The following is an 11,582-nucleotide window of genomic DNA, read 5'->3' on the forward strand; positions in this document are numbered from 1 at the left end:
TGGTTGCTACAGCAGGGCCTTTCTAGTGGTCAGAGGATATATCCTAGTGGCTAAGTGTATCTTTGCTGGTGTCCATTGGCTATGCTGTGACTCCTTTGTGCCTGGGACTACAATCGGTTTTCCTCCCATTGGATAATTCTGGCTCCACCAGGGATGGCTTTGGTCTCTATCTGCGCCTGGTAATAGTGAAGGCCAATATGAATAACCAGTTCCTATTGAAACCATTGGCAGAGTAGTGGGTATGTGGCAGTGGCTTGGATGAGGATCCAGCATGTGTCTGGAACCTTGCTGGATGAGCCTAAAGAAACCCGTGAACTGCATAACCACACCCAGGAAACATAACCTCACTGACTCTGCCAGGTGATTTAGGCTGGTGGTTAAGAGCCAGACTCTAGAAGCAGAATCTTTGCTGGCATTTTCAGGTCATGTGACCTTGGGCAAAAGTATTAGTCAATGTTCCTCTGACTGGGTTTAGAATAACCTAGAAACACGCCTCTAGGAGGTTTAGAGCTGGATAGTTTAGGAGGTTTAGCTAAGGAAGAAAGACCTACCTTGAATGTGGGCTGGGGTCCCAGAATGAATTAAAAATTGCATATGAGAAACTGAGCTGAGCACGAGCATTTATCTCTCTATCTTCCTGACTGTGGAGATGCCATGACCCAGCTTCTTCACATTCCTGACTGCATGCCTGTCCACTGGGATGGAGTGTGTCCTCAAACCACGAGCTAAAATGTAGGAGCCAGCTCCTACAAGGTAATCTAGGGTTCCTGGATAGGGGATCCTCGAGGCCAAAGAAAAGTCAGATGAAACAGAAGACAGGATAGAATCGGGAGGTCTGTCTGGTCATGCCGAAGCAGTTAAACAGCCCAGAGTTTATTTCAGAACTTGCTTATATACAAAAACAGAACAAAGCACAGCACAGACAGTCAGTATCTAACCACAAGACATTCCTATCCTTGAGTAAGCAGTCTTCTCTTCAGCACGTGCTTGCTGCTTGGAAGCAGCCTTACTTTCTATCCTGATGTCCCTGAGGTTTGTCGTCAGCAGAATACTGTCTACTAGATAGAGTGTTCTTCTCTCACGGGCTAAAACAGAAGTCTCTCATAGCCCCTGACGGTTATAAGAAAAAGTAGAGCAGGCAAGCTTGAAACTCAAATGACTTTAAGTCAGAAATGACTCCATGAAAAGAAATGAAACTGAGTCACACGTGGGCTCCCACACTAAAAGAAGCCTCTCCTTCCCTAGTTCCTTTGGCCAGGTATCTTGTCATAGCAACGAAAAAGGTCATTGCCACAAGCCTGACCTCTCACCTCTGAAAGGCTTGGGGAATACTAATAGAGACAGGGCCTGCACAGGACAACTGGTGTGCATGGGACTTGGTATCAGCCCTGCACTTTCTGGAGAGGCACAGGCTCCTGGATCCACCGAGAGCGTTAACTGGGAGGTCATTCTGCAAAGAACACCAGGAGCTCTTATGAGGGGACGCTAAGCCGCCAGGGAGCAAATGTGCGCTGCCATACTTTGTCCCTGCTCTGCTGCAGACACCAGAGGACAACAGGCTTATCATATGTGATGCGGCCACCACGTGCACCTGTGGTGTCCACATCCTGTCCTGGTTCAGAGAATCACAACTGAGGTTTTTTGTTTTTTTTTTTTAATTAATGGTTTCTCTTTGCATCCCAATTAGCAACTCCAGTGGTTTGCATAGAGCATCATAAAAACCAACCAAAGAAACAAAACCCTACAGGTTGAATGGATGGGACAGTAGGAAGTGGGATCTTCTCAGAAATGTGAGAATGCTGGGAGCAAAGAGAGGAACTTGCATCCAGTAGAACTGGAAAATAAAACTATGGTCTGCGGAAAATCCTAATTATCCACAAAAGCATGGAGAACATTCTAGTTTCGTTTCTGTTGTGGCGACAGCGATTCTGACAGGAAGCTGCTTCGGGAAGAAACGCTTGCTTCCTGCTTACAGTTCCAGGTTCCAGTCCGTTGTTTTAGGGAAGTCGAGGCAGGAGCTCAAGCAGCTGGTCTCACCACATCCACAGTCAAAGAGCAGAGAAACAGATTCATGCATGCTGCTAGCTGCTTCTAGCTTTCTCCTGTCCCATATAAATCAGGATCCCCAGCCCAGGGGATGCATTGTCCAAAAGGGATTGGGACTTCCTACTTCAATTGAAGATCAAGACAATCCTGCGCCCCTCGTAGATATGCCCACAGGCCAACCTGATCCAGGAAGTCCCCCACTCAGGCTCTCTTCTCAGAGGATCTTAGGTTGTGACAAGTTGACATTTAAGATGAACCAGCACTGAGAAATCATTGCTGCTGAACACCTCGTGTCTCTAGATTAGCATGAAGGGATAGAGATGCCAGGATTCATTTGTTACATCGCCTTGGTTCATCTGCCACAGCTTCCTGTTCTTGCTCTAGAGGCTACGGGTACCTCCACAGGCTGGCTCATGCTTTCAACATCTTACATCTCATTTGCAGAGGCCTGCGGCTGGGGCCTGGTTGGCTATCCTATCGTGGTGGCTTCTAGCCCAATAAGGAGTTACAAGAGCTCAGCCCTCAGCCAGTGTGTGACACCGAGAGAACATAGGCCTTTGTGGGTCTATACAAAAGGTGCCCTTGCCTTGCAGCTTAGGAAATGTGAAACAAGGAGAATCTCATGTACAGGCATTTAAGCTGGGACTCCTGATGTAAAAGATAAACCCCCAAGGGGGTGGGGAGGTGGCTCAGTGAGTAAAGTGTTTGCCTTGCAAGCTTGAATACCTGAATTGGATCCCCAGTATTTGTGTAAGAAAGTTGGGTGTGGTGGCATTCACTTATGAACCCAGCACCGGGAAGGTAGAGACAAAATGATGTCTGGGGATCACTGATCAGCCAGTCTAGCCTAATTCGTGAGCTCCAGGACAATGAGAGACCCTGTCTCAGAGAAGGTGAACGGCATTCCTGACAATGACACCTGGGGATGTTCTCTGGTCTCCATATGCATGTGCAGCTATATACATGTGCACACTCAAGGGTGTGTATACAGACACACATACACACACACTCACATACAAGCAGACTTCTGAGAACAGGAGAGTCATTGAGTCATATCAGCAATAGGGGGCAGATGTTGTTTCGGGGATGCTTGGTTCGAATACAACATCAACATCTAGTTTCTCTCCTGTAATACTGGCCTCATTTTCAGCCCCTTCCCCCATAGCTCCAGCACCTTGTTCCCTCAAGTTCAAACCCAATTTTCCAACAGAGCTGAGACAGAGTACCCAGACCTAACTGGGTCACATGAGTAGGTGTATGAGACTTCATTGGCTCAAGCCCTAGGCCAACCAATCCATGACGGAAGAACCTTGGTCAGCTTGGGAATGTGCTTAACTGTCGGAGACCGGAAGAAGCAGAGTGAGGACAGGAGGATTCGCCGATCTATCAAGAGTGGCAGAGGAGCTCTTCCCAAAGTCATTTAGAGACGGATCCTCGCCTGCTAGAATAACAAGTGTACGCTACAGCTGGCGATCTTCCATCCCGTGTTTAGTTCATGTATCACAAGTTCCCTCTCGGCTGTGCAGTCTTGTCTCCTTACCCAACAAGTCCTGAGGGGGCCTGAGGAGCAGCCACCTGAGCGCACAGCCATCCATCTTCCTCCTGTACTTACGCTGCCTGGGGGACCGCATCACTCATCGGCAACAGGCTGTATGCAGGGTTAGTTATCTTTCCGTGTATTTGTTCCACAGCAGGATCCTGGAGAGCAGAGGTCATGTCTTATTCATCTTGTGTCCCCCCCTAGCACTTCGCCTGGTGTTTGGGGGCATCGCAAGAGAGTCCATAAATCTGCCGACAGATTGAACGACTGATTTATATGCTGCTAGAGCCAGAGGTAGATGGAATCTCGATTCGACTACAAAACTACAGAGAAAAAGACCTGTGCTCACCACATCATTTCCAAGAGATTGCAGATCTTCTCAGGACTAAATAATGTTGCCGAGGTCAAGATAAATATCCTTTGTGCACCCCAGCTTCAGCGGCTGGTGTCATTTCTATTTCTAAGGTGTTGAGTGAAGACCCAAGGAATGTTGGTCTCAGCTGCCCCACCCCCTGAGGATATCCTATCTTCTGACTCAGGCTCTGTAAGGGAGGGACAGGTGCAGAGATGGAGGAAGATGATCAGGGGGTGAGGAAGCAGGTGTCACTCTTCAGAGGCTGTGCCCCAGGCAAAGAGCCAGAGCCCTAGGGGAACCTGCCACTGACTCTGTACCATTCTGAGGTTTTAATAGTTTTGCAGCCCTCTGTTTAGTTTTGGGAACCCCTGTGTAATTCCCTCACAACCCAGCACATAGAATAGGGAGGAGAGGATGAGAGATCAAAGTTAGGTTCGCTTGGATGTTCAAACACACCCCACGAAGGCTATCTTGGTTCAGAAGACTCAGTGGCTTAGATTTTGCAAATACCTTGAAAAACATTCCGGACCACGCGATTTGTTCCTTTGTGGCTCGTGCCCAGAAACAGCTTTCAAAGAGGACGATCCAGTGACTCGCCCAAAGTCTCCCAGAGGCTATGAACAGTCATTAAATATCAAATAATAAGGGGGAAGGGAAAGTGTGGTTGGTAATGGAGAGTTAAACAGAACGGTGGTGGTTGGGGCAGATGAGGGAGAACCCAGTTCCAGGGAGAGTAAGGGGACAAAAAGAAACCCCGGGAAAGGAGGGCGGACAAAAGTGTGATTGCGTCTGCCACTAGTGTCCCGCCGGCCCGCGGGGCTTAGTTCGACGTCCCACGGGGCCCGTAGCCTCGCCCTTCCTAGAGGCCCCGCCCTCAGATGCCCTGTCCCGCGCGAGGTGCCTCCCGCTCAGGCCCCGCCTCCGAGCCCGGAGACTCCGCCCCGCTCTCTACTCCCGGAAGCGAAAACTGCTCCGCCTCTTCCGAGCCAGGTCGCGACCTTGAGGCCAGGATTGGGTTGCGTGCCGGGCCTCCGGGGGCCCCGAAGCCCCCTCTCTCTCCATGGCTGTGGCACGGAACCTGCGCACCGCGCTCATATTTGGTGGCTTCATCTCCATGGTCGGCGCCGCCTTCTACCCTATCTACTTCCGGCCCCTTCTGAGGCTGGAGGAATACCGTGAGTGACCTCTGACCCCCGAGCGGTGGCTAGCCCCAGCCTTACGGCCCCCCCCCACCCCCACTTTAGCCCTACCCTATCTGTTCTAGGAGTGCGGAGGAAGGATGTGGGCTTAGTGAGGCCAGCCGGGTTCCAGCTCTCCCTGTGCAGGCCGGTGACCTCGGACAAATGGCCCCATGTCAGACCTTTAATGTTCAGGCTCTAAATACCCATCCACGCGAATCAGTAAACTGTGGAATATCTCTAAGTCACAGAAGTGTTGATGTGTATGAAAGCAGCCTGCACATAGCAGGTCGACACTTAAACACTATTTCACACACAGAATACACACACACATACGTATACGTGTATGTGTGTGTGTATATACATATGTGTGTGTGTGTATATATATATACATACATATATGTATGTATATATATATGGAATGTTTGATATGTGTCAGATTAGGCATATACTTTATCTTTGAATTTGCATAGCCTTCCCTTGAGGTAGATGTTACCCATTTTACAGATGGAACCACACAGCCTATAAGTGGTGAGGGAAATGTACCAGCCCAGGCTTCTGTCTCGAGGACCCCCTGCATCCACGCAGACTTAGATGGTGATGCAGGCAGGAGCCTTGATCATCCTGAGCTGAAAGGTGTTTTTACCGTGCTTCATTTCCATCCCCTAAGATGCCTTGGAGCGGAAATATTTCAAAGCTAAATTGTTAACCTGGGTTTTTGAGTTTTTCGTCAAATCGTTTTTCAGATTCTGCTGGTTTCCTTCATTTTAAGCTGGTTGCTCACATGACAATGGTGAATGTCCAGGGAGTCATTTTCCTCCTTAATCATTCAGGTCCTATCATTCTAAAAGCCAAACTCTCCTTCCTGGAGACCTATACCTCAGCACGGATTAGCACTTTGATACATCTGAAACCATCTGTCAGAGAGGAGAGATGAGGCATTAGAGGCTCATTCTGTTCTCCAGGAAACCTGAATCGTCTTGAAGATGGACGAGGGCCAGCCCAGCCCCCAGGGACTATTAGCCGAGGCTGAAGCTTGGCGATTTGAAGTGCCATGCAAATGCTCTCGCTGCCCGTCTCCGGTGCTATAGCGTTTGGTTTCTGGAGGCAGAGTGTTTTAAAGTACACGCATGCATCCCCTGGCAGCTGCTTTTCATCAGCCCAGACTGAGATGGTCTCCGTGCTTCCGGCCTTCAAGTCCTCCTGCGTGTGCCGTGTGTGGTGGGAGCGGAGGCTTGTGTAAGGTCCTGCAGACTGTCGCCATCCCTCTCCCTCGCTGGACCCCTGCCCCAGGCTACTTTACTGCAGCTTCTAGAGCTGGACCCGAGACAGAAGGTCTGCTGTGGGCTCCCTTCGGAAAATCCTCTTTCTGAAGACAGGACTGTGGTTCTTAGCTAGTGTGCTTTGTCCTGTGAAGATGGGTTTGCTTGTCACCGCTGAGGGAGAGAGGAGGCGGTGAGTGGGCTGTTAGTACCTAGTGGATAGGATTCAGGATAAATTTTCCACAATGCACAGAAGTCACCCAGGAGGAAGCATCAAAATGCGAGGGCTGGCCTGGTCAAGAAGCCTTGCTCTCAGTCAGCCAGTGAGGAGGAAGCATACCCTGTGTTGCTACACGTCTTCGTAGGACTCCTCCTCAGTCTTTGACTGCCCGAGTTGCTGCTGGCAGGCAAGTCAAGCTCTGGGGTGAACTTCTTGCAAGAATAACTATGATAGAGTGTTTTTAGATTTAAGGCTATCCACAGCTCACCTTGTATCTTATTTTGATGAATTTGGCCAACTTTAACTGAAAGTAGTAACTAAATCTTTCAAAAAGTAACTAATACTGAACAGCTAATTTTTATCGGAAGCTTGTGGGTTTTTTGTTTTTTGGGCTCTCTTCCAAGCACTTCAACTGTTAAGCTATTTAGTGCTCATAATAACCCTTGGTGGGAGCTGTTAGTTGAATAACCTGTAGGCAAGGTATTTCCTTCACTCTGAATCTTGCTGGCTTCCCCGGTTTTGATGGTGGTGTTTATTGGACTGGGGTGAATTAAGTATTACCTGTGGAAATTGCTAGTACATTCTCATATTAGGAACTGTACAGAAATCACTTTTAGAAGGAGGGCTTTGGCGAGGATTGAGATGGAGCTGATGAGAATGAGAGATGGGCAGGTGTGTGCCTGGGGCTGGCTGGCCCTGGAGTAAGCGTGTCCAGCTGGCTCGCGTGCTTGGGATCAGAACTGGGAGCCTGCTGTACGGGTGAGCCTCTGTTCACTTCAGCGCATTCAGGTTTTAGTATTTAGACCCTTTCCTTTCTTATGCTCAAACCCCAGATTTTAGTTGTCACTCATGCGAGGTGAGGTTTAGATGTGGGGCATGTGTGTGGTGGCCCCAGCACCTCATTCCTGGCCACTCTTCTCACTGTATCCTGTCCATGTGTTTCTTGCATACTGTCTTAGCCCAGTGTGTTCTCTGCTCTTTCTGTCTGTCCCTTACGTCTTTCTTGTGTGCATATTGTTTTTCTTTTGAAAAGCCTATGTACTATTGTGTGTTGTTGAGGGGGTGCGCATACACACCTTATGTGTGGCTCAGAGAACAGCTTTGTAGAGCCGTTTCTCACCTGCCTTTTCATGGGTTGTGGGATTGAACTGAGGTCACTGGGCTTGCTTGGCAAGTGTTTTGCTGGCTGAGCCATCCTGCTGGCCCCAGTTGAGTTCTGTCTGAACTACACCTGGTACTACTGCTTTGGTGAGAATTCATAACTGGAAACTATTTTGGTTTGTGAGGCAGTGTGGAGCTCTCCAGGTCTTTGGCACTGGTCCTGCCATTTGTCCTTCAAGTGCAGTCATCTGGATTATTTAATTAAAACCCCGCGGTTACCCCACCGCTATCTTCAAAGTTCAGCCAGTGGAGGTTATGGAAGTGTTTTAACAAGGTGACCAGATCCACTGTATGCCAGCTTCGGTGCCAGTATAGGGAAGAGAGCCCTGAAGGGTCTAGAGGCAGAAAGATGGGTACTAAAAAGCAGTATCCTTTTGTCCCTCCTTAGGAAGTGGTACCCAGCCTGTACCAGACCACTTCTGGGGCTGAGGGACTAGTGCACAGGGCCTTGTGACTGCCGAGCCCTGCCTTAGTATTCTGTTGCTGTGAGGAGACACCATGATCACAGCAACTCTTATAAAAGAAAGGATTTAATGGGGGCTGGCTTATAATTTAGGAGGTGTACTTATTTTAATCATGGTGGGAGCATGGTGGCACACAGGCAGATGTGCTGGAGAAGGAGCTGAGAGAGCTACATCTGGATCCCAGGCAACAGGAAAAGACTGTGCCACTGGGTGCTGCTTGGGCTTTTGAAAACCTCAGAGGCCTCCCCTGGTAGCACATTTCTTCCACAAAGGCCACATCCACGAATCCTTTAAATAGTGCCACTCCCTGGTGACCAACTTTTCAGATACACAGGACCAGGGAGGACATTCTTAAACCACAGACCCCAAGGGTGAGGGATAACGGTTCCTATCTCCCTGACTCCAGCAACCAGGAAGGTGGTTGTGGTGATGGTGACAACCAATTGAAGGCATCGGTTTGAGGGCAGAGGTTGAATAGGTGCCATTTTTGGACAGTTGAAGTGCTAGGCACCAGCTTCTGGAGTTGCCCAGAGACAGAACAGCACCCAGTCTGGAGTGGCATGAGGGACCCGTCAGCGCACTAGGTTGGGGCTCTAGCAAGTGCTCCCAGCTGGAAGATTTAGCATCCAGAACACCAGCTTGCAAATGGCTGAGAAGTGGTCAGCAGAGCAAAGGCCTACAAGGAGCCTCAGGAGGAGCGGGCATAGAGAGGCTTAAAGGGAGCCGTAGCATCAACAAGACAGCTCTCTATGAAAGGGGTGTGACCGCAGGGTCAGGTTGCTTGGAAACAGGGGTGAGTGAAAGTATCCGTTAGACTTACAGAAGGGTGTCAGAAATAAACTGTCAGTTATGCTTTCGGTGGTTTGAAAGTGAGAAGATTGCAGCAGACCCAAGAGTTAGTAAGCAGTCTGTTAAATGGACATTTACACATGTTTGTACAGTTGGTAGGAACATGGCAACCCTTGAAACAGGCGAAGGGAGGAGGGAGAACGAGGTTTGGCTTTCAGTTTGGGCTGGGAGGCATGGGAACACCAGGAGAGTCCTGACAGGCGAAGGTGCTAGAGAAAAGGACAGTCTGTAGGGGGAGGTGACATGGGCTCCTGAGATCAGGTGGCACAACCTTAGGCAGAGTCAAGACACCTCTTCCCACAACTCTAGAGAAAGGGCAGGTGTAGATGCGGGAACATATGGCCTTGGAGTGGCGAGTTGTGAGCGCTGTAGGGGACAGCTTCTGCTGTCTGACACAGGGCGACAAACCCTCTGGAAGTGAATGGCGTTCTCCAAGTGTTAACTACTGACTGACTGGGGTACTTTGGCTTTGCCTGCCTCACAGCTGCGTCTGATAGAGGCTGGCTAGATGGTTCATTAATCACTTGCTGCCAAGCCTGAAGAGCTGAGTTTGATCCTGGATTCTATGAGGTAGAAGAAAAGAACCAACTCTACAGTTGGTCTCCACCTCCACCTGTGTGCCAGGGCCCTGTGTGTCTTTATGGAGCCTAATAGCGCAGCACACAGATGAACGAGAAGAGGGAACATAGGAGATGTCTTCCAGCCAGGTCATAAAGTAAGCACCAATCATAGCAGCCTTTACACTGATGGAGTGCTGCTTCCACCAATCGTGCGCTTGTCTTTGTAGCAAGGGCCGCTTGGTCATTCCTGGCTGCTTAGCCCGAAATAATCACACAGAAACTGTATTTAGTCTAGCTCTTGGCCTCTCAGATTTCTGTTAGACCAATCAGGTGCCTTAGGCAGGCAGGTTAAAACAGCAGCACATCTTTGCAGAGTTAAACAAATGTGTCATAAGCAAATGAAACACATCTTTGCCTAGTCAAACAAATGTAACACGCCTTCACATAGTTAAAGTAATATTCCACAACAACTTCGTGTTAACAGTGATTACAGTAGCCCACCGAGAGGGAGAGGTGGTTCTCCTCTGTAGGCAGACAGTCCGTCCTTGAATGCTCTTCCCTGAGCCTCTGTGAGGGGCCCTCCACCTGAGCGCTGGGTTCACTTGCTGCTTTGCTCCTGCCTCTCAGCAGCTGCTAAGTTCCTCCTCACCTCTGACTGCTCTGTGCACATTTATTATTCCGCATGCTTTGCTTGTTCCAAGGAGTGGGCCACAGTTCTTAGACAGGGGCCCAAGCCATGTCAAGTCAAGGTATCAGGTCCCTCAGGACCAGCCTGGATGTGGGGAATATGGGGTTGGGCAGATTCCATGGTTTCTGCTCCAGTAGGATAATAACCCCACAGGCAGCAGGAATGAGATGGAAGGCTGCTTTGTCAAACAGCAAAGGAGAGACCTGTGGTCACCAAGTAGCAAACCCTGTGACTGGGACGTTCAGTGTGATCTGTAGCTCTCTCACTGACTCACCAAGACTCAGGTATCTGTTCAATGGGCTGAGTGCAGAGTCAATCCATAGCTCAAGTCCTGCTTGACTCTGGAGATAGCAGTTAGTCTTGGGGCTCGGTGATCTGAAACCAGAGGTGTGGGCACAGCTCTGTTGCACTTCTGGAGGGAGCCCAAGCATTGCTTTTCCCTCTATCCTGTTGCCAGTGGGGATTGTCTGAGGACTTAGGAGACCATAACTTGAGCCTGATGTCTTTACATCCTACAACGAGTCCAATTCTGCGTCTGGCCCTTTAAAAACAGCATGTATTTCAGACATTGAAGTCAAATGGTGACATGCGATAAAGTAAGAGCAGGTTTTTTTTTTTTTTTTATCTTGATCTTTCCCAGTTTTAATTAGATGTGCAGAATACAGACTCACAGGGTTTTACCAAAGGCCCAGAGCTCATTTATTCCTAACATTTGGGTGCGTGGTCCTGTGTCACTCTGTGTGTTAATTGCTGGATGGACACTTGACCCTGACTCTCTGACCTGGCCCACCTGATGCCCTGTCAGGATGTCTACAAAAGAATGAAGTTGCAGGGCAGGTTACATGGGTGAGCTGGGAGGAGGTGATTCTCCAGCTTCTCACCTGTGTTCTTCCTGCTGTCCCTTGCTGCCCCAGTTGAAGCTGTGCTGTGTATCTGGTAGAACAAGATTACAAGAACTCACTTGATGTGCAGAACCCTTCCTTATGAGGGCTCTTTCCCTATTACAAACCAGGTCTCAGAATATGCCTTTCACCCCGTTCCCCGTATAACTGAGCCGAATACAGAGACAGGATGAAGTCCTGGTTCCTAACTAGCATTGCAAAGCTGTCTGTATTCAGCCTGGTGTTGACGAGTGTCAGACATGTTGGCATGCCAGAGAGCAGTGATTGAAGCGGCCTCTGGTTCCTTCAGCTAGCTGGCTCGGTGAGCTGCAGCCGTGATGGGGCTTCTGTGACACCAACAGTTCCTCTCAGCTGCCC

At 49.4% G+C, this 11,582-nt stretch overlaps 1 protein-coding gene across 1 annotated transcript in view; it reads left to right on the forward strand.

The window, feature by feature from the left end:
• Positions 1-4,902: 4,902 nt before the first annotated feature.
• The window catches only part of Smim20 (small integral membrane protein 20), an 11,901-nt gene continuing 5,221 nt past the window's right edge, over positions 4,903-11,582 (forward strand). Inside the window, exon 1 of the mRNA XM_005359232.2 lies at positions 4,903-5,116. Within this exon, the coding sequence (XP_005359289.1) occupies positions 5,002-5,116 (115 nt within the window). The 5' untranslated portion in view covers positions 4,903-5,001. The remainder of the gene's footprint in view (positions 5,117-11,582) is intronic.

Source organism: Microtus ochrogaster, linkage group LG1 (assembly GCF_000317375.1).
Source record: "Microtus ochrogaster isolate Prairie Vole_2 linkage group LG1, MicOch1.0, whole genome shotgun sequence".
NCBI lineage: Eukaryota > Metazoa > Chordata > Mammalia > Rodentia > Cricetidae > Microtus > Microtus ochrogaster.